General features: G+C 42.5%; 1 protein-coding gene across 10 annotated transcripts in view; it reads right to left on the bottom strand.

Moving 5' to 3' along the window:
* dgkh (diacylglycerol kinase, eta) overlaps positions 1 to 23,352 on the bottom strand; it is a 59,539-nt gene that overhangs the window by 11,616 nt on the left and 24,571 nt on the right. For 9 of the 10 annotated variants that reach the window (XM_046403943.1, XM_046403946.1, XM_046403942.1 and 6 more), the window contains 19 exons: positions 20,460 to 20,566; positions 19,905 to 20,030; positions 16,077 to 16,179; positions 10,993 to 11,155; positions 10,672 to 10,780; positions 9,309 to 9,530; positions 8,848 to 8,939; positions 7,664 to 7,763; positions 7,232 to 7,529; positions 6,790 to 6,921; positions 4,721 to 4,855; positions 4,424 to 4,541; positions 4,138 to 4,248; positions 3,824 to 3,920; positions 3,123 to 3,230; positions 976 to 1,089; positions 763 to 897; positions 437 to 597; positions 179 to 284 (listed from right to left, as the gene is read on the bottom strand). In XM_046403943.1, the coding sequence (XP_046259899.1) occupies positions 179 to 284; positions 437 to 597; positions 763 to 897; positions 976 to 1,089; positions 3,123 to 3,230; positions 3,824 to 3,920; positions 4,138 to 4,248; positions 4,424 to 4,541; positions 4,721 to 4,855; positions 6,790 to 6,921; positions 7,232 to 7,529; positions 7,664 to 7,763; positions 8,848 to 8,939; positions 9,309 to 9,530; positions 10,672 to 10,780; positions 10,993 to 11,155; positions 16,077 to 16,179; positions 19,905 to 20,030; positions 20,460 to 20,566 (2,537 nt within the window). Of the gene's footprint in view, positions 1 to 178; positions 285 to 436; positions 598 to 689; positions 898 to 975; positions 1,090 to 3,122; positions 3,231 to 3,823; positions 3,921 to 4,137; positions 4,249 to 4,423; positions 4,542 to 4,720; positions 4,856 to 6,789; positions 6,922 to 7,231; positions 7,530 to 7,663; positions 7,764 to 8,847; positions 8,940 to 9,308; positions 9,531 to 10,671; positions 10,781 to 10,992; positions 11,156 to 16,076; positions 16,180 to 19,904; positions 20,031 to 20,459; positions 20,567 to 23,352 lie in introns of those variants that run through there. The other variant, XM_046403948.1, reaches the window with a different exon arrangement.

Below are 23,352 nucleotides of genomic sequence, written 5' to 3'. Positions count from 1 at the left end.
AACAAGTTGCTTTAAACTAAAACTGCAGCTTCTGTGGGCACAGCAATCAGATTTAGGAGACCTGTTATGAACATGTGGGTTTTAACTTGTCTTAAACTCTAAATTCAGCTAAGAAAATGACACGACAGCATGTCAATGCTTGACCTGGAAGGAAAACCACTATATGCTGATAGCTAACCTCTGGGAACTTGGGATGTGTTTTGTTGATGGCGTGAGATGCAGCATTAACAGCATGAGCCAGCTCCTGCTCTAATAGCCCATTGGTCTTTGCAGCCTCACATATCCTGTAATCACACAGAGCACATGTCAGTGAGAACAGTTCATCTTTAAATAAAAAACAAAAACAAAATGGTAACTTCCTGTACTCTTCATATGTCTCTAAAGCCTGTGGACCTGTAGAGCGCCGTGAGTGAGTCACATGGCCATTAATGTATACCTCGTAATGAGTTCCTCAGCAGCTCGCGCACACATCTGCACCAGGGCAGCCTCCTCCTCTGTGGCCAGATCAACAGACTGCTGTGGGTAGAGGTGAGGCCGCAAAGGAGGCTTATCATACTTCAGTTTATCCTCCCATGACTTCAGCGTGTTCTCAAACGCCTGCGGGAAGAATCATTTAGATCATGAATCATATCACGTAGAACATGCAAGGCAGTTCTTGTAAAGCTTTGTCCAATACACAGCCTCCTTACTCAGGTCCATTTTATTCTCCACACTTTCCAGACACCTACTGCTCTTCACTGAGCCCCACTTCCTCTTTCTCACCCGGTCTCTGGTGAGCATCTGAGCTCTGTTCTTGTGCTGGATCTTGATGACTCCAGGTGGTTGGATCCAGGCCTCGCCATCCACCTGAACTGGAACCCCCTCATCACCCAGGATAGTAATCTTCACTGTTCGACACTGATTTGGGCAGAGTCTTACATTAGACATACATATTCCTTTATGCATTTTTATAATGTTTTTAGTGTGTGCCCTCACCTGTGCTATGCGGTGGTGTTGCAGTTTAATGACTCTGGACACAGCCATCTGCATGCTCCCAAACACAGCCACAACTTCCAGGATCTTATCATCGAATGATGGGGCACAGAAGATCTGCACAACACAATAATGACATTCAGGAACTGCGTGTGCAGTAGCATCTTGGATCTGTACATCCAATCGTTGAAATCTCAAAGAATTTCTTTTTTCAGTTGATCATTTTCAGATTGCATGAAAAGACACAAAAAGTCTGTGAAATGAAGGAAGTTCCAAAGTAATATATTAATTTAAAAATGCACTGCTTTGTCTCTGATGCAGCATCCTCTCCGTCTGTACCTCTGCGTGGTCTCACTTAATGTCCCACCAACAACATCATGTGATTGGTTACACATCACAGGTAATAATCTTAATGTGCGAAGTAACTACTAATTAAAATGAGCAGATAAATAAATGTGAGTAAAAAGTACATATTGACCTCAAAAATGAAGTGGAGTAGAAGTATAAAGTAGCAGAAAATGGAAATACTCAAGTAAAGTGCACGTACTTCAAAATTGTACTTAAGTAAATGGTACCTAGTTGCATTCCATGACTGGTTATTCTAAATTCTGACACTAAGATTTCTAATTTTACTGCTAATGTATATTAATTAAAAATATCAATTATTGGTCTCCTTAATAACAAATGACTGGTATTTGCTCTGATAAAACCACATCAATTAATCCCTGTAATATATTAATAAATGTCAGCTAAATTGGTCACATTTTCTACAGAAATCTTGGTATGTGTACAAAGAAATCTAATTTTCCCTCGCTGGTTCAGAAAAATCCAGGGAGCAGCAAGGAGTAACCGAAATATTTTATCTGTTATTTATCTGAACCTATTAACAGAGAAGTCTTGTCCAAAGCAGACCACATATGGAGGTCTGTAATGTCAGGAGAAAAAAATTAAGATTAAATTTACTATCACAATATATGGGTTAGAAAGAAAAACACAGTTAGATTATTTCTAATCAGTCATCTATGGCCTGTGGCGCAAAAGAAAAGTTATACTGGGCTCCATGGCACATAGTGGGATAAATTCTTTGCTTAGTTTTGTTCTGTTCATATCTGCTGACAAGAAGGAAAATAAAAGCCTTATCCTTTGATCTAAATATGACAGGGAGGATTTGTAAACCAATTAGTTCAAAACTTGCCTCAAAGGAGACATTCTGTCCTGTCAACTCAGTTTACATGGCTGCAGCCTGAATCAGAAATGAGAGAGAGAGGCTCCCGATGAGTCTGCATTTAATCTCTGCCAACAAACTGACTGTGAAAAGGTCAAAAAAACCTGGAGTCAGCATCTGCCCATGTACGGACTGAGAAGCTCAGGAAAAAAAAAAAAGCTAGACAGGTAACATTTCACCAAGATGAAATTATCAAAGATCAGATGTGTTGTTGTGAGGGACCTGGGCCACTAGATGGACACCAAAACATAATCAGATAAAGTTCCTGTACTGCATTCAGCTCTGAAGCAGAGGTGCTGACACGTTGATCAGATACTCCCCTTTAGCATCAGTTTTTGATATCAATAATTTGTGTTTCAACTACATTTTCAAATAAGCTCTTTGTTTTTAGTGGAGTACAGTCTGTCAAAATGTTGGTGGAGGCTCAAAAACACAGAAACTCTGATTGCAACATATGTCTGTCTTTGCGTGTATGCATATGATAACAAAGTGTAACCAAATGTCCTCTCCCTGCTGCATTTTCCTCCTCTCCAGTAAAACACTTACATAATAATGCACATACTCTCTCTCTCTCTCTGTGTGTGTGTGTGTGTGTGTGTGTGTGTGTGTGTGCAAAAGGGCTCTAATCCCTCTGCAGCCATTGTGCTTCAAGCCTTAACATAACAAGCGCAAACATCTCTCTAACCATCCCTTTCCCTGCACCTCCTGGCTAGCAGGGTCATGTTAAACAAGGATCTTTCCACAATAAACATCAAAGTAAACGACAGAGAAAGCTTGAGAGACTTGATGCAGGCCAGGTTCTGACATTAGCTTGAGGAGGAAAACACCCTTTTTCCCCTCGATGGGTGACCTCAGGGCGCTTCCAGCAGGATGGAAACTGCACAGGGTTCAGTGTGAACATGTAGCGCACTGTTAATGTACTCACATCATCCTCCTTGGTGCCACCCCAGAAATTGGTCCCGCCTGCGTAGCTAGGAATGTTTAACACTGCAATCCCTTGAAGGCTGGGCAGGGGAATGTATTGGCCATCACACTGGGAAAGACAACAACCAAGCACAGCTCAACTGGACCAGTAATATCATTTCAAGTGGGATGATATCTAAAAATGACTCTCCTACTCCTGAATAGATGAACACACCATCCACTGGGATGTGTTTAAGGGTGTATTCAGATGTTTCAAAACCTGGAGAATTTTCCTTCAAAGATCGGTTTGTATAGGTATATGTGAGCATAGGATGCAAGTGGAAGAACGAGTGGACCAAGATCGCAATGAAAGACTGGTCTCTGCCTGGAGTGGTTCATTTGGAGTGTGAAAGGAAACCACTCAAACATCAGATTTTATAATAGTAAATAGTTGATTTGAGCATGATATCAAAAGCTAAACTACTAATAAATCAATCTGCTGATCACTCCATCTGTTCAAGTGATCTTGGCATTAATTTGATAATCTATGTGTATATTTGTGCAAATCATTTAGTAATCATGGTAACACTGTATGCAAGTGAGCAATAGCAGTGTGCAGTACTCCCAAAGTTGAACAGTGTATCATGTGCGAGGCAGTGACTGGAATCAAAATTCCAACACTCACAGAAAAATAGCCGTCTTCTTTATTGTACCCTTTCTCACCTCTAGCTGGACCTTCTGCTCAAGGTTCTTGTAGGTTCTCTGCAGAAGCTCCTTTGTGCCCAAAACACCATACCACATCATGTTCTTGGTACGACTCCTGTGCAATGAGGAGCACAGGGTTGTGACAAAAAAGGCCTTTTGGCTCTATGCGTTATAACATTAATAGTGGAATAGAGCTAACAGTGATAATATTTCTAAGAATCAGAACACAACTGAATGTCAGTGACTTCTGAGCTTTGACACTTTCTGATCATGTCATAGCCATCATGTTTGGTGGCTGAAAGATGCCTGTGAGCACAAGAAATGGGTCTCACCTGCATTTCTCTGGATGCTCCTCTCGCTTGTTGTTGAACTCCAAGGAGATCTTAGCATCCAGCCCGATGCCAAAGTAGTTGTTCATCACGCACTTCTCCATATAGCCCTCTCTGGGTATAAAAACAGCCTAAAGTGAGCTCTAAAACTCCCACATAAATAATCAGAAATAAATAAAATCATCAAGGACAAATACAGAGAGAGAGAGAGAGAGAGAGAGAGAGAGAGAGAGAGCGAGAGACACCGCAGAACCAGAGTGACAGTGATGGGGGGAGTAACAGTTCTTACAGTGAGTCGAGGTCGGGGTCGATGAAGGGTGTGGCACCAAAGGGGTCGATGTTAGCCAGCAGCATCTTGCTAATGATGGAGCTGCCAGCGATAGAGGCAGCTAGACCTGCCCGTAAGCCTGGACATATGCACACACACACACACACACACACAGACATCTGTCACATGAGGCTGACCGAGTGCTCTTGCCCTTGCTTGCTTTGTTAATGTCAGGTGAAGGAAAATTAGTTGAGTGCATGGTTTGAAATGCATAATGCTTGGTCTTGCATGTGTGTGTGTGTGTGTGTGTGTGCTTACCAGGGCAGATGATGCGTGTGTTGAGTACAGGGAGGTTCTCCTTGCTGGTGGTGAAGGGTGTGATGGTGAAGGAGCCATAGGACTGGGTGCTGCGGCTCACTCTCCTTTCCGTTGGAGAGCAGGGACTCTTAGCAGCTGGACACACAGACAACAAAACATATATTTTAATATTTTTTATTTAGTTTGGGGGTTACATTGTACTGACATGGATTTGAGCCTTATCAAAACTGAACTTCTGCTTCATGTTGCTTCTGAACGTTGGATGTTTGTCAATTAGCAACTTTGCTCTCACCGACATCACATGGATCCTCTGTGGGTTAAAAAAAATACAAGCAAGACTGACAGGAGGCTGACTTTTACTGAAAGATGGATTTGACAGTCCCTTCTGTTCATATCCTCTGGGTGCTCAGTGTGTTTTTGATTTGTTTCCAGGTCAGGATGGGGAAAGGAGGAAACAAGGAGAGGATGCAAGGCAGAGGGTTTGACTGATACCTCCTAGTCTTCCAGTTGCTGGAAAATGTGTGGAAGGAAGGATGCAGCCCCATGATAAACAGGAAGAACTTCTGCCCTTAAGACAATAACACATCCTGTGGCCAGTGTGCACACACTCACTGAAGCACACCAGACATTTAATACACAGTTACATGCATCCACATACAAGGCTTTACACATTTCACACATTCAGGGATATTTTAAACAGGTATTTTTAAAGAAACTGTTGTGGAGACTGAAGATAGGGAGGTATAGAGCTTAGTCTGGTGCATGGGGTGGGATATCATACCAGAGCAGGATTTCTCCATGCACTTCAACCACTAATCCTTGAGTTTATTTACGACAGGAAACATGATTTGCGTCAGCAGCAGTTTTTTCCATTAGCTATGTGTCTGGTTCTCTACAATGCAGGGAGTACAATATCCACAAGGTGGCACCATTTAAATCCTGTGTGATCTCCTATTACATTCACCTTAAAGAATAGAATGATCTTCTTTGAAACCTTTCTTTTTTTATCTTCTTTTTTATCACATTACATAATTGCCTCTGAATTCTATTATTATTGGTTTTGAAATAACTTAATAATTAATAAGTCATTCTGAAAGCACAAGTCTGCCAAAAATAATGTCAAGCAGATACTCAGGTATTCACAAGCCTTCTGCAAAATGCTCTTTGGTGATCAGGAATGTTCTTCAGCCACAATAAAGCTGCTCTCACTGATCATTTTTTGCTGTAACTTCCTTTATATTCTTTCACTTTTGTTGCCTTTTCTGGTGGCCAAAGCTAGCTTACTTTTCTCAGTGTTTGGTGTCAAACTATGGTTGTAAATTGCTTTTGACTTTTGCTAATGCCATAGCCTCATTACAAAACAGACACACCAGCTTATCTTCATTAAGCATAATCATGTTCACTTTCCAATCTCTCATTAAATTCTCTTTCCTCCAGATCAACTTTTCTTTTACTGGCTGTTTGGCTGCTACTGTTAGCATTACTAGCTACAGCCATTAGCTAGATTGCCTGTGGGAAAGGGATATCTAATGCTATCTATGGCATGCTGGAATCTAGTGGCTAGATGTCCTAAGTGTATAAACAACAAAACCATGATGCATTCTGGGATATGTAATTAATGGCCACAGTACTGGTGTGACACAGCACAGATTTGGATGTATGCAAATTCTATTCTATGCAAGCTCTCATTGGCCACGTGAAAGGAGGTGCTAGCCAGATTTGATATGTGGCCTGAATGATGAGAACACTGTAGCAATGTCTCCTATCTCAATAGAGCAAAGAAGCAAGGAATGTGTTTTTACCCATCCACTAGGTGAGGCATAGACAAATTCTTTTCAGGTAGGCAGGCCTCAACCACTAATTAAATGAACTGAATTCAGAGACTGTCATTGAGAACAATACCAGCTAGAAAAGTGGAAGACAGGCAAGGCTGGACAGGTTAAGTGTTGGCCCAGGATAGAGATGGACCAGGGCCAAGCAAATTTGAAACAGGACCAGACCAGACAGGTCAGAGATTTGAAATGGAGTCAAAGCAGCAGGAACAGCGGCAGAAGTAGTGGTACACTCACATGACACTGCTTCCAGTTCCTTGGTATCCTCATCCTTCTCACTATCTCTGTTCTCCTCCTCACTGTCCTTTCTGAACTCCAGGGGAGACGGTAGCTCAGTCTCCTCTGTATGGGCGTTCTGTTCATCAACCACTAAACGAAAGGGGATAAAATAAATACAGTATGTATTACATGCCACAGTGTATGTGTTGTGCGCCCTTTTTCTTGCATTTCATCAATAGTGATGTTGTGATAAATAAAATATGATATCTCTACTGACCTAACAACTGAGATCACTTTAAGGCAGATTAACTTCAGCATACATCAAAGTAATTATGGTGATCTAGCTTTTCCTTGCAAAACCTGCTCCACAGGCAATTTCCAAAAAAGATTTCAAAACATATGCCAGCGAAGGAGGATGCTGGGTAAACTGGTTTCAGGTTAATAACTTAGTGTGTGTTACCTCTTTCAGCCTGTTCTATGATCTGTCGCACAGCTTTCTTCAGACTGTTGGCCCTGAGCATCAGCTGTTCCCTGCTTTTAAACAGCTGGTGTCCTTTCTCCGTCTCCTCCTCTTCCAGCTTTTCCTTCAGCTCTGTGAGGCTCTCCTCACTGGCCTCTTCCTCTTCTTCTTCCTCCTCCTCCTGCTCCTGTTCCTCCTCTACAATAGGAGGAGTGGAGTGAGGAAGTGGCGGTAGAGCCTGGCACTCTGTATGGAGCGTTTGCAGGAGAGAGTCCAATTTCTCATTCAGGATGGCACACTGGTGGGCAACACAAACAAAGACTAGATAAAGTGCCATAGTAGAACGGCAAATCAGCAGAAATTTAATATATAGGGGATGTCTTTCAGCACAGGTGGATGACTAATGTTAACTGTGTTGTTTCTGAGGCTTACTTTGAGAGACATAGTGTCGCACTCCTCAACATTCTCTGTACTTTTTTCATAGGCTTTCCCCACTTTGGCAACAAAATCCTTCACCGTTTCACACAGGATCCTAAAAACGAAAGAAGACGTGTGTGTTTCTTGGTATAATACATGGCAAAAGATGAGATCAATCAGAGTTCTGATGGCAAAATTAAAAGATGAGGCTGCTGTTCTACAGTATTTTAACAATGTTTTTCTGCCCTTTCTTTTAATTCTGCAATTTCATTTTTCATTTTCATTTTTTATCTTATTGTGTTTTAAAGGACCAGTGTATAGATTTTGTCGAGTCTACCTGAATACTGAATACCTGAATAACTGAATATTCCTCCAATCACCCATCCTTCCCTTTTCCTTTTGGTGTCAAACTACGGTTGTAAATTGTTTCTGACTTTTGCTAATGCCATAGCCTCATTACAAAGCAGACATATGGGCTTATCTTCATTAAGCACAAACGTGTTCACTTTCCCATTTCTTATTAAATTGCCTTTCCTCTAGATCAGCTTTTTTTTAATTGAATGTTTGGCTGCTACTGTTAACATTATTAGCTAGTGTTTTAAAGGAGCAGTGTATAGGATTTAGTCGTGTCTATCGGTGTGGCTGCAGTTGCAACCAACAGAATACTCCTCCAATTACCCTTCCTTTTCCAAGCATGTAGAAGAACCTAATATGATCTAGCCTGGGAACCAGACATATCTGCAACCTGATGGTTCATTTGCTCTGTAAATATGTCTGACCACCCTCCTGTTCAGATAGAATTTCACTCTCAAATACAGGACAGGTTTGATATGAGCACTGAAAGAAGGGCATCACCGGTCCAGGCTGGAAAAGTCACATGCACAGACACAAAACGCTAGGACAAACTAAACTACACTGGCCTATGCTGATGAACTATGAGCAATATTCTGTTACTGCATTGACTATTTCTTGCCTCAAATGTTTTCAGAAAACATTTTAGTGTACTGTTTAGCTATGATTTGAGAAAGTTGCGACCATGCAGTCATTGCTATTTTCTTGCCTGAAATTAAACCAAACACTACCCCCAACTTGTGTATCACTCAACGCTACATCGCACATTTGCACCGTTGTAGATGGTTATTTTCCCTTGATTTTCGTCCACCTGTTTAGAACTATGCTGCTGTGTGAAAAACACTTACTTGGCAGAGGAGATGACCACAGAGTGCTGCTCAGAGTTAAGAATCTTTGTGAGGTGAGCAGCTACTGAGTCTTCATAGGTTGAAATGTGAAACTGGAGTGGAAACCCAGAAAAAAATGTAAGAGTATGTTAGCAGTTAGTTAGAAAACACTACATGAACAGTAGTAAGAACGACTGTACATCTTAAAACAGGTCTCTCACATCAGTACTTGAAACATGGCAAAATTTTGGTAGCGCCTTTAGTATAGTACATACTATGTACACATACAAAAGACTTGTTGAGGATCCTTGTTTAGTTTCGAATAATGCTAAGTTGAAGTTGAATTGAAAATATCAGGCGATATTTCCAGCATGTGCTCAACCACCTCCTACTCACATCTATTTTTCTGGAAGCCCTGCTGGATTGTCTGATTTGGTTGTGTCTACGCATGCATGTGAATATCCGTCAGCTCCTGTGAGTACCTGGCAGTCGTCAGCTCCCTCAGGCGTGGTGGGGCAGCTGTGTTTGGGTGGAATCTTAATCTCATAGGTCATGATGCTCCAGCGGTCCAGCATCTTGGTGCTGGCTCTTTCCAACTTCTCCAGGATCTGGGGCAGCTGGGTATCGTCGTCACATGATGGACCCCAGCCAAGCACGCGTGCCAGATCATTACCGGTGCCCAAGGGCAACACCCCCAGCTGGCACTGAAACACATACAGAGGGTTTATTTGGCATCAGGGAATGCACTTCTGCCATCATCAAAATTAGGTCTGTGTGTGTGACCAGGCATGACTGCACATTTATTTGCATTTGACATTGTGAAACATCAGGCTCGCTGGACAATCCTGTCAAAGCGTGGCTATCCAGAATGAAAAGTACATGAGATTTCTGAGGCTCCTTTATGACAACATGTTAGCAGAAGTCCTCTCGAATAACAGTAAGTAGATGCAACAGTAAGCCTTTCAAAGTAGAAACTGGTGTAAATCAAGGATGCATCATCCTTTTGGCAGTCTTCATTGCAGGAATAGGTCATAATTGGTCACACATTGGTCCACATGTGTTTTGGGGACTTGGAGAAGGCATTCGACCGTGTTCCCCGTGGCATCCTGTGGGAGGTGCTCTGGGAGTATGGGGTCTTGTACAGTCTCTGTACTCCCGGAGCAGGAGTCTGGTCTGCTTTGCTGGCAATAAGTCAGACCTGTTCCCAGTGCATGTTGGCCTCCGGCAGGGCTGCCCTTTTTTCACCGGTCCTGTTCATTATTTTTATGGACAGGATTTTTAGGCGCAGGCAGGGGCCGGAGGGTGTCTGGTTTGGGAACCACAGGATTTCATCTCTGTTGGCTTCTTCAAGCCAGGACCTTCAGCATGTGCTGGGGAGGTTTGCAGTCGAGTGCAAAGCAGCTGGGATGAGATTCAGCACCTCCAAATCCGAGGCCATGGTTCTCGACCGTAAAAAAGTGGTCTGCCCCCTCTAGGTTGGAGGAGAATTCCTGCCTCAAGTGGAGGAGTTTAAGTATCTCGGCGTCTTGTTCACGAGTGAGGGAAGATGGGAGCGTGAGATTGACAGGCGGATCGGTGCAACGACTGCAGTGATGCGCCCGTTGTATCGGTCCGTTGTGGTAAAGAAGGAGCTGAGCCGTAAGGTGAAGGTCTCAATTTACCAGTCAGTCTACATTCCAACCTCCACCTGGTCATGAACTTTGGGGTCATGACCAAAAGAACGAGATCTCGGATACAAGCGGCTGAAATGAGCTTCCTCCGCAAGGTGGCGGGGCGCTCCCTTAGGGATGGGGTGCTGTTTTTGTTGACTTTCCACTGTACCCATCACACTGTTCATTACTGTACCTGTTTGTGAAGACTGAGTTTGTCAATCTCTGAGAGCACCCAACCGACACTCCCATCGCCTCCACACACCAGGATCCGGAAGTTGTCAAACTTCTGAAAAAGGCGCAGACTGACAAAAACACACACACACACACACACACACACACACATACACACAATTACAATTTTGTTATTATTATTATTATTATATTTTACTTATTCTGAAGGGGCACTGACCTACAAATAATGGCAAATAATGCTATGACTGCAGTATATTTATGCATATATTTATGATTACTGTATGTGTCTTTATCTATACACATCAAAATATGGTTTCCTCACCCGAGGTGTGGCCCACCGTTGACCAGGTCAAAGACTTGAGCAGGGTTGAGTAGCTGCTTGAAGCGTCGTAGGAATTTCACTCCCTGGTTATCACCACTTTTGGAGTTGACAAAGACAAGGAGGGGACTGGCACATGATGGGGGACAGGTGGCCTTCCAGAAGCCTGAGGAGAAATGGCAACAGAAAAGGTAACAGTGGTTATCTTTCAAATGCTTTGAGCAATACAAGCTAAATTTCATACCACTCCAGTTTTGCTGCAGTGGCATCATAACTCTCAGCAGTGGATGTCTTGTATCGTCTCGTCTTCCTCCGCTCATCTGAATTTGGATTGCGGGAGCAGCAGTCTTAGCAGGGAAGTTCAGACTGTCCTCTCCCCTGCCACTTCCACTCACTCATTCGGGGGGACACTAAGGCGTTCCCAGGCCAGACGAGAGATAAAATCCCTCCATTGTGTGCTGGGTCTGCACTGCGGTCTCCCTCTGGATGGACACAACAAACAACGCCCCAGGGAGACGTCCAGGAGGCATCCCAACCAGGTGCCTGAACCACCTTAACTGGCTCCTCTTAATGCGAAGGAGCAGCGGTTCTACTCTGAGCCCCTCCTGGATGTCCAAGCTCCCCACCCTTACTCTGAGGCTGAGCCCGACCACCCTGCGGAGGAAACTCCTTTTGGCTACTTGTATCTGTGATCTTGTTCTTTCGGTCAATACCCACAGCTCATGACCAGGTGGAGGTTGGAATGTAGATAGACCAGTAAATGGAGCATCTCAGCAGAAGCTGCTCCAATCTGTCTGTCAATCTCTCACTCCATTTTACCCTCACGCATGAACACGACCCCAAGATACTTAAACTCCTCCACCTGGCGCAGCAACTCTCCTCCAACCCGGAATGAGAAATCCACCCTTTACAGGCTGAGAACCATGGCCTTGGATTTAGAGGTGCTGACCTTCTTCTCAGCTGCTTCACACTCGGCTGCAAACTGTCTCAGTGCGAACTGGAGGTCACTGGTCGGTGATGCCAATAGGACCACATCATCTGCAAAAAACAGGGATGGAATCCTAAGGCCACCAAACCTGACACGCTCCACCACTTGGCTGTGCCTAGAAATTCTGTCCATAAAAATTATGAACAGAACCGGTGACAGGGCAACCCTGATGGAGTCCAATCCTAACTGGAAATGATTTTGACTTATTGTCGGCAAGGCGAACCAAACTCTTGTAGTTGTTCAACTGCCTCAGCGATTTCTGCCCCAGTGATGGGAGAGCCTCTCCCTGAGCCCCCCAAGCTCTGTTTCGTCCAAGGAATGGGGTTGGTGGAATTAAGGAGATCCTTGAAGAATTCCTTCCACCGCCCGACTATATCCTCAGTCAAGGTCAGTAGCTCTCCACTCTTGCTGTAAACAGTGTGCACAAAGAAACAAACAAAGTGCTGCTTCCCCTTCCTGAGTCACTGGACGGTTTGCCAGAATTTCCTCAAGGCCGACTGAAAGTCTTTCTTCATGGTCTCACCGAACTCCCACACCGGGGTTTTTGCTTCCGTGACAGCCCAAACTGCACATTGTCTGGCCTGCCGGTAGCTTTCAATTGCCTCAGGAGTCCCACAAGCCAGACATGCCCTGTAGAACTCCTTCTTCAGCTTGACATCACCTTTCACCCCCTGTGTCCACCTGCGGGTTTCGAGGATTGCCGCCACAACTAGCAAACAGCTGCATCTGCAATGGCAGCACGGAACATGGCCCACTCGGACTCCATGTCCCCCACCACACCTTGGGACACAGTCGAAGCTCTACCTTAGGTGGGAGTTGAAGACCATTCTGACTGGGTTCTCAGCCAGATGTTCCCAACAGACCCTCACTGTTCATTTAGATCTGCAAGGTCTATCAGGTCCCCCCCCCACACCTGATCCAACTCACCACCAGGTGGTGATCAATTGATAGCTCTGCTCCCCTCTTCACCCGAGTCTCCAGAACATACAGCCGCAGATCCGCTGATATGACTACAAAGTCGATCATCAACCTGCAACCTAGGGTGTCCTGGTGCCAAGTGCACTTGTGGACACCCTTGTTTTCGAACATGGTGTTAGTTATGGACATACTGTGACTAGCACAGAATTCCAATAACTAACACCACTCAGGTTCAGATCAGGCAGACCATTTCTCCCATGTGAGCATTGAAGTCCCCCAGTAGAACAATGGAGTCCCCTGTAGGGGCATCTTCCAGCACCTGTCCCAGGAATTCCAAAAGGGTGGGTACTCTGAACTGTCATTTGGTGCATATGCACAAAAAACAGTCATGACCTGCTCCCCGACCCAACGGCGCAGGGAAGCAACCCTTTTGTTCACGGGGGTAAACCCCAACATACAGGCAGAGAGCCGTGGGGCTTTAAGTAAGCCCACTCCTACTCTACGCCCCTCTAAATCCCCAAGGCAACTTCTGAGCTGTGCGTAGAGGTGAGCCCAACTATATCTAGTCAGTATCTCTCAACCTCTGGCACAAGCTCAGGCTCCTTCCTGAGGTGACATTCCATGTCCCAACAGCTAGCTGTCCCCGACAACATAGCTCTAGGGTTAACAATGGATGTAACAGTGAATAAAAGCAAAACAACCTGTATGACTAGATATATTATTTCCCAAGGAAAAATGGGAAAATAGCTTTTTTTGTCATTTGATTAAATTGTTATGTTTGTCTAATCTGTATTCTTTCCGGGTCTCCATGATAATGAAGAGGTTATGTGACTCAGTTGTGTTTGGCAGAACTTGGATGTTGCATGATGTCCACTAATGTCATATTCTTCGTACATGCTGACAATCTGACACTAGACATACCAAGGAGCATCAAGAGATTTGTTACACACAGGCTAGCTAAAACAACAAGGTTTGAAACACTGTTTCAAAACGTATGTACATAAAAAAACTATTGCAACTGTTGAGATTGGTTGAAAGCAAAGTCATTTTCAATTAGCAAAAGAATGCAGGACAAGACAAATAGGAAGAGAAAAAAAACTATGTAGTTTCTCCATTTTTTAATGTGCTGCCTTTTCAAGCATAGGCATCCTGTTACCATAACAACCACCATGGGGACCCATCAAGACACACTGGCATATTCATTACAAAAGATTTGTCGCCAAAACCCCTTTGACAGGTGGTTTGAGGGATCAGATCACAATGCATATTTAGAGCTGTCCACTTGTGATTGGATCACATGTCATGTTAATGCCAGGTATTAGCAGTTCTTTTATCTAGAATTCTGACATCTGGTTTGTCAATAATTTAATTTTACTGTGTTGGTCTGCAGCTTGTCTGTCCATCCTGGGAGATTTTCATCACCTGAATTGATAGTCTTCGGACATTTGCTGTACAGACTGCAAAACCCCTTGAGGCAAACTTGTTGTTCGTGATACTAGGCTATATAAATAAAACTGACTTGAATTGATGGTTTAACATTCTATAACAAGTAACCAGGATGCAGCTCACACTAGATCTGTCACGATTCGTCGGCGTCGTCGACGCAGAAATTAGCTGAACCCCGATGCAGAGTCAAAAGAGGAGCAGGCAGGCAGGCGTGGTGGAGGGCCAAAAACAATTGTCTTTAATTAAACTTAGCAAAACACAAAAACACACTTACTGTGGCAAAATCATGGCATGGCATGGCATGGCATGGCATGGCATGGCAAGGCAAGGCAAGGCAAGGCAAGGCAAAAAAGATCCCAGGCATGGCATAGACAAAACTGTAGATCCTGGCATGGCATGGAGGGAAAAAATACAGACGCTCTGACAACAGTGACTGGGAAGACAAGGACTAAATAGACAAGACAACGAGACACAGGTGACACACATCAGGAGGGAGAAAGCAATCAGGAAAACTAAAAGCAAAGCTACATGAAAACAGGGCACACAGGGGAAGAGACACTTTCAAAATAAAACAGGACATGACAAAAACCTTGAACATAATACATGGAAGCACAAGACAACATGGAACATGACACATGGACAGAAATCAAAAGACAAAGCATAACAAAAACACCAGGCATGACAGAAAACCACCAGGCATGACAAGATCAGCAGTGCTAAATGCAGAAACTGGTGCTTAACCACTCTGCCATCGTTAAACAACCTCATCAAAGACAGGCCGTGTGTGAGACTGAGCGGAATTTTACATGGAAGCTCAACACATGCCAAAAACACGTGTTTTGATTCATAGTAGAGCACATACACATACACACACACACACACACACACACACATACTAATCTTTGGGTAATGCAACAAGAGTTTTCTGTGCTGACAGCATAATCTGCACACCCCATTGTGTTAACAGTTCTGTGCATATTAAGACTTCCACCATACATACAGTATGAGTGGCACTGGTATCTGCTCCTCACACTCCTTTCCCACTTGTATCCTCCTTCACTTCTTCCTTCTGCTCTCTTATCTCTCTGTCTACTCTCTTTTATTTTTTCCTTTCTGTATCACTCTCTTTCTCTCTCTCTCTCTCTCTCTCCCTCACTGTGATCTTGTCAGCAAAGCATGGACTGAGGGAGGGTGGAGGAGAAGGAGGAAGGAAGAGAAAACAGGGGGAGTCACAATGCACCAGCACGTGTTAGAGTCTGCCCACCAGCCAATTACAACTAAACTCCTGAAACATGAGGAGATGCAGAGAGTGAAGGACAGAAAGAGCGCGACAGAGAATCGGAGGAGGAGGAGAGAGAGAGAGAAAGACAGAGGATAGATCGTCTCTTCATTTCCCTTCTTCCCTTTTCTTTCTGACTCATCCTCCTCCCTTCATCTGGATACCCCACCCCCCCCTCTCTTTGCCTATTTTATCCCTCTACCAATTAGCTGATGCTAGCTTTTCACAGGCTCAGTGGGCTCGGTGTGTACTGTGTGTATGTGTGTGTGTGTGTGTGTGTGTGAGAAAGAGAGAGAGAGAGACCCAGCCATTGGATTCAGCAACAGTAATCCAATCATACATGCTTATCTGAGTCTGTCTCACAGGTGCTGATCTCCACCCTCTTTCGTGTGTGTGTGTGTGTGTGTATGTGTGTGTGTATGTGTGTGTGTATGTGTGTGTGTGTGTGGTGCCTACCATCTGAGTCAATGCTGTTGAGCGCCGTAGGGGGAATGATGGATACTTTGCACTGACCTAGAGGACACTTTCGTGGGTACAGGTCCATACAGGCTGTGTGTACCTATACAAATAACAGCAAATAAATAAGCTTTTCACATATGAGATATACAACAGTGCAAAACAGCATGGTTAACCACAACAGGGTGACCAATTAGGTCATGCATTAGGTGAGACATAGAGTATATAATGGTTAGACCCTCAAGGAATAACTTGTTAGAAAGGCTGTGGGTGAAGACATAGATTGCTCCAGTACCAGCCTTCCATTTGTTCTGCTTGTCTGTGACCTGTTCACCCAACTAACCTCTCACTGAAAGCCAGAGCTGTGGCGTCTACTGTTGAAGTCACACTCCGGTTATCCTCTTGACTTCACTAACCCTAACAACAACAGTCTCACTAAGCAGTCATATGATTGTGGTTATCAACTAGATAAGTCAACTTAGGATTTTCCAATGTACCACGAAAGAGGTGGCGTTTGCAGGATATGACCAATCACAAACATTTATAAGTCTTATTTGCAGCAAAACAACATATTTTACACACAAAGAGCAAACTATAATATTAAACACATACAAAGATGTTAAACAAATGATCCAGGATAAAACTAATGCAGCTGCAGTTGCAAGGAAGGACAAAAGAGAAAAAAGAAAAAAGAAATTGCCATGTGAGTGCATAAATTAAGAAGTTCATTAGGGCACAATCAGATCCGACTATGATGAATAATTTGTTCCATTAAATTAATCTGTCTCTGGAGATATTCTTTTGCTGTGTGTTTTAAAATGATATTCTTTTAAATGAAACCCTGGTGGTGTTAAACAGACCTGAGAGAAAAATAAAAATTAAATAGAAAATGTAAATAAATAATCTATAAATACAAATATATAGCCATCCGTTTTATGTAACGCTTATTCAGGGTCGCAGGGGGGCTGGAGCCTATCTCAGCTGACCACAGGCGAGAATAAATATAAAAATAGATGTAATTCAAAGCTGTACTTTCATATCTTAGAAGTACAAGTAACAAGCTTTAGTGCTTCAGTCAGTCCGTTGTAGAATGATAGCAGAATGCAAAGACACAGTGAAATGGCTTTGACATTGCTTGTAGCCAATAGGACAAAAATTTTAAAGAGAAGGGGGCTCCTACATACAAGGACACCTCTCACAATCCACGTACTGATCTTCAGAATCTTCCATAATTGATAATCTACAACACATTTTCTGATCTGACGATGAAAAAGGGAGGCCATGTAATGTTTCCAGATAACTCACTGGCTTTTAAGTGCTACTATGATTTCACAATATTTAACAGTATTATATCACATTAAAATGTACTCAGATGTAATGTACTACATACTTGAACTGCCAAATCAAAGTTAAAATGGTATTATTTTTGGTTGCTGTTGTTATTGAGCAGACTCAAAACATGTTGGTGTAGGTTTGGTAAAATTGCACGTTAAGTCAAATTTACAATATTTTACAGTGTTATTTAAAGCAAATTACTGGCTGAACTGCATTACTTTTACAGTTAAAATGTGCATATATGGGTGGCATGGTGGTGCGGTGGATTCCAGGTTTGAATCCCGGTCTGGGCCCTTCTGTGTGGAGCTTCCATGTTCTCCCTGTGCCTGCGTGGGTTTTCTTTGGGTACTTTGGCTTCCCACAATACCGGACACATGCACATTAGGTTAATTGGCTACTCTCCATTGTCCCAAGGTGTGAGTGTGTGAGTGTGTGTGATTGTCTGTGTGTCGGCCCCGGTGACCAGACTACGGTGTACCCTGCCTCTTGCCCGTTGTTAGCTGGGATAGGATCCAGCCCCCCTGCGGGTATAGAAAATGGATGGATGTATATAAACAGGCAATAATTGTAATTTATGTACAGCAAAATACTGTAATTTCACATCTACATACTGCTATATTACAGTCATTTTATGGGCATGGCTCCTGTAAAGTTACAGTATGCAGTTGTAGATTTATTGTAATTTACTGTGAAATAGTTCAGGTAAATTACTGTGAAAGTAATTCAACTAGTAGCCAGTAATTTGCTGTCAATTTACAGTAAAAAATTTAAAGTGTTGGTCTGTTGGCGGTGATTTCATACAGGGTGATCAGTTATCTTAAACATAGGTTAGGTGTGCAGTATACTATAGCAATTTACTGTTGTAGCAAGTGAACCACCATTTTTATCTCGCTAACAGGCCTAACAGGTCTCTGGAAGAAGCTGCTGGAAATCCAGCAAAAACTGGAAAAATAAATAACGGCTGATGGAAAACAGAAACAGTACTGCAGCATTCCAGAACTTCTATCGGTCAAGAACTAGTGCAGTTATAACCTTACATGATGTAAACAAAAAACACAGTTCAGTCATTTTGAAATGAGACTATCAAGCCCCTTTCAAAGATGAGACAATGCTTTCTGGTGACCTAAATATTCTCATTGTGATTTTAAAGGAGCAGCTTTTTGTATAACTTTAATCCTTTTGAAACACTGTTGTAATTTAGCTGGGGCAAATTAAGCCATATGGATGGATTCTATGGATATGGATGACTTTTTGAAAAAGTGAAAAGAGAATGTGAGACTGAATGTTTGACGGGAGATAGTTCTGTCTCATGTATGCTGATGACTTAGCCTTGCTGTCTCCTCCTAGTGCCACTCAAGTTTTAATGTGCAGTACGACATTAAATTTAACTTCTTAAAAAGAGTATTGTCATGATTGCAAAAACAAAGGAAGACATTTTCCTTCGTTCTTTATGGCTGATCAAGCACTGAATATGACAAACAAAATAAGATATCTGGATCACATAATAAGGAATAAGGGATGCAATCATGATGCAGTGCCAGTGTTACACTGTATGCACAAGCCTATATGCTGCAGATGATGATTTTAGAATCTACTGTACTTCATTCTATATAGGTCACTTGTGTTGCAAGTATAGTAAAGCAAAAATGAAAAGGCTTCATATAACGATGCATTCAGAACATTGACTGTACATGAAGATGGACAACAAGAGAGCTTCAGTGATTCCCCTCAGTCAGACTTTCTAGCATTATCCCGTGTTTCCTGTTTTTGTGTGAATTTGTCATTTGTTGCACTGTTTCTTTGGCACCGCTAATCAGCCCCGCCCTGATTAGTTTCACCTGTGCCTCGTTATCTCCTGTACATCTATATCTATATAGATATAGATATATTTGTGTACTTATATCTATATAAATAAATATATATATACTTATGTTCTCCTAGTGCTCATGTTCAAGCATTCCCTTGTGTGTTTTGATTACCCAGTTTTGGACTTAGTTATTTCATGTTAATAGGATAAAATGTCATGATTGACAGCTGTTTATGATTAGGTGAGGGAAGTGCATCTGCGGGAACTCAGTAGTGCCTCTCCACCACAAGATCACTGCGGCCAAGATGCTTGCACTGAATGATTTCACCAGAGCTAGGGCAGGGCTCATATCTGGGAAATGTCAGCTTCGCTTTTGTTCAGTGGGAGGAAGCAGAGATCTTGTCGTCCATTATCATATGCAGTCAGTGACAGAGAATCCTGCTGAAGCTCCTGAGATGGATGAGTTTGGTGTTTGTCCCACCCCCCAATCATGATGGCCTTAGTTGAGTGTACACTTAGTGACGCACAGTACGTTTTTAGAAACATTGGAAATGATGGCTGTATTTGTTTTAATCACTGTGTATATCCGTGTTGTTGTCTTTGTATTTGATATGTGTGCCCAAAATAAAGTTAAATTAATTTCAACAAAGTATTTACAGTTTATCCATATGTGACAAATGTCTTACCATAGCTTTGCACCACAGGCAGCGCCAGTCCTGCAATCTCAGTACACTGCCACATGTCTTATCACACACAGCACACTTGGCACTGACAGGCAGGTTGCCTTCCAACCATTGGTGAGGCATAGCAATCTGTAGGTTCAACAAACAAGCATAATGGGAAACACTTTACTCTGTCTACTTTTGTCTCAGAGCACCTTTCTACACTACGACTTGTTTCGAATCTCTCTTTTTATGGCCCTTTCTTGTGGGAAAACAATGCAAGTCACTGTTTCAGTGTTTTTCCAGAATTCTTTTTTCTTGGCTTGAGGAAAAGACTGCAGTACATAATTTTAACAGGTCAGTGAAAAGAAGGCTAATAAAGTTTACGGTTACAGATCCTAGAAGGCTTAGTTAGCTTGTAAAGTCAAGTTCATTTCATCTGTGCAGCCTAGTATCACAAGTCACACATTTACTTCAAGAGGCTTTATAATATCTACACAATGCAAAACATAAAGCATACATGAATGCCTTTTAATAAAGACTTAACTTTAAAAGAAATGGCTTCACAAACAAACTTACCCCATCCTCATCCTCAATAATATCCTTCCCTATGGAAGCCAGGGTTGTCCATTTACAGTTGTTGGTGGCTCTGACAGCACAGCGTTTATGGGCTTTGAATTTGCACACTGAAAAACACAAACATTCAACACATGCATCAGTCTGAGAATCTTCTCCACCTTAAATAGCATTACTCAGCAGCTTCACATTGCAGCTATAAATTAGATGGATGCACTTGACGAATGAAATTAAATAAAATGCATTACAGTAAATGGCTGTGAACTGTATTTGACTGAACAGACCAGTATCTAATTCTAAAGGAAATCAATTTCTGACTGTGTGATGGGAATGACATTTAGTTCACGCCCCAGATCAGATATCGAGGTAAATTAAAAAGTTCCAAGACTAACTGAATTTCATACATTTCCATAGATTTGCTTTTTACTAACAAGCTAAAAAACACTGGACCCTTGGACACCCTGCAATGGATGAAACCCTAATCAGATGTGAGTGGGTGTAATTGCTAACCTCCCTAAGCCTGTAATTACATATCCGTCACAAGCTTAGTATGAGGACTTAGCTCCACATCACAGGTCTCAGTCCATTTATCTGTAAACAGCAACAGGAAGTCAATAGCCATACTAAGCCCTGGAGCACAGAGAACCTGCTGTATTGTCTGGATGACTGTGTTAAAATCACATATCTGTGCAAATTCTGGTACTGACAGTTGATACACATTGCGTACATACATGCGTGTTTGTGTAGTGTCAGACACTTTGCTCTGTGTAAACAGGTAATGTAAATGCCTGCTATTGTGATCAGATCCCAAATAATCCTGAGCAGCCTCATGCCAGTGCCAACAGTAGACACATTAGCAGAGCAGACAAATGACGGTCAGTATTGTATATTTCCCCCTACACTCATTCATCACCAGCACTCAGTATCTTGTGTACTGGTAGACTGACATGAAGTCAGAGGTATTACAAGCATCATTTAGTCCTGGTTTCTTTGTCATAAAACTGGTCAAGTACAAGACTGTGAAAATATGTAATTAGAAAGACTATACACCCAACAGTGTAAGTGACACACTCTCATTTAACACTTAATGGAACCTTGTCGAGCCCGTTCCACATACTTAACTTTGGCTAACACGGCTAACTTTCTCATAGCAGCAATATAATTTTCACCTCTTTTAATTCTTGGTCAAATACATAATTCATGGCACTATTCAAACAAGATAAAAAATAAAACCAAGTTATGTGTCTCTCACCATTAACTATCATATTTACTTTTTCTGAAATGCTGTTCCATGGGGGATACTGGAAGGGGAGGGGCTTAGACTCTATGGCATCCTGAGCAGAGAATGAAGTGAAGAGAGAATGATGTCGTAATCTGAATTTCTCTCTTGGTTCTGGTAGTCGGTCCAGTCACATATGATTGTGACTCCCTATCTGCTAAAGCGGCGTACCTCCATGTGTTTACGAGAGACTTAGAGTGACCTTCTGCACAGCATATAGCGAGAATATTTCCTATAAAGACAGGCAGATGGAGACTGCTCTCACTTTTTTTCTCCATTAAGATTGAGCCAATTAGAAGACTCATGAATAATGTCTGTACACCAGGGAACCTCTAGCCACCCCACCCTTTCCCATACGCATGCATGCACGCACACACACACCACTTATCATTAGGCAGTCTACACAGATATACAAACTAAGTCAAAGTCATATCCGGGAGCAACAATTGATGTTTCAATCTTGTCTACCGCTAAAAGCTGTTAGAGAGCATTAGCAGAACATTAAGAGAATTCAGAGGACATAATACCACTGCCTGTTAATGGCCAGGCTATACTCTGAGCATTCGCAAACCAAGCCAATGAGTGTGTTTATGTGATGGTGAAATAGAGACAGAAAAGCAGTTTGTCTGTGTGTGTGTGTGTGTGTGTACGTAGCACAAATCAATCCCCATTGACCATCCTGCACAGGAAATCGAAGAGAAATTTAAGCTGTGTTGATTGCTGTAAAACTGTTTGGGTGGCGGCTCTCCACTTTTAATAGAGATGCTCTGCTGCTCTCTTTTTCTTCTCTCTGTCTCTCTCTCTCTCTACCATTCTCACATACCGTTTCTCATAATCACGTTCAATCATCCCCTTCTCACTGTCTCTCACTTGCCGGTACTGTGAGTCAGACATTAGTAGACTGTTACTGGATTGTACTGAACAACCTCTCTGCTCTACGTGGATCTATTGCTTCATCTGAACTATGTATATTTACTGATAGTAAATGTGTTGTTGAATTTACACTCAAATAAATCTGAGAGCAAATCTTGAAGTGCCCAATGAATAATACATGTTTTGATGAAACCATGCTTCTTCCTATTGTTTATTAAAGGTGTGTGTATGTGTGGAGCAGGATGAACTGATTTAGATCACAAGTGCTGCTCTAATGACTTGGTCTTTTCTCTCGCTCTCCATCTCTTTATGTATTTTCCTTTTGCCTTCTGCTCTGGATATGAGAGGGCTGCATTGTGGAGGATAATAAGCCCTGAGTGGATAGGCTCTTACTGCTTTCACACACACACACACGGGTGTGCACACCAACACACCAAACCAAGCACTACAGTATGCACATGAATGCATGGACTGAGCTGCGTGGACACATGCACATGCAAAATTAGAAGGAGAGAATATGAAGATGTTGCTCATTAAGGTCTGCTGCCTGTCACAGACATTTTATACCAGCTGAAAGGAAGCCAAAAATAGTGCCAACCTTCCATGACAACCCCTTCCTCTTAACACCACACTTGGTCCATCACACATGAGGTGAAGAGATGTGACATAATTCACAGGATCCATTAACGTGTTTTTTTTTAACTGTTGAGATGCTAAAATAAAATTCATACAGCTTGAGTCAAT

The sequence above is a fragment of the Scatophagus argus genome, chromosome 11 (genome assembly GCF_020382885.2).
Source record: "Scatophagus argus isolate fScaArg1 chromosome 11, fScaArg1.pri, whole genome shotgun sequence".
NCBI classification, from domain to species: Eukaryota; Metazoa; Chordata; class Actinopteri; family Scatophagidae; genus Scatophagus; species Scatophagus argus.
Note: the sequence above shows the minus strand (reverse complement) of the source record. Positions and strands in the feature narration are given on the sequence as shown.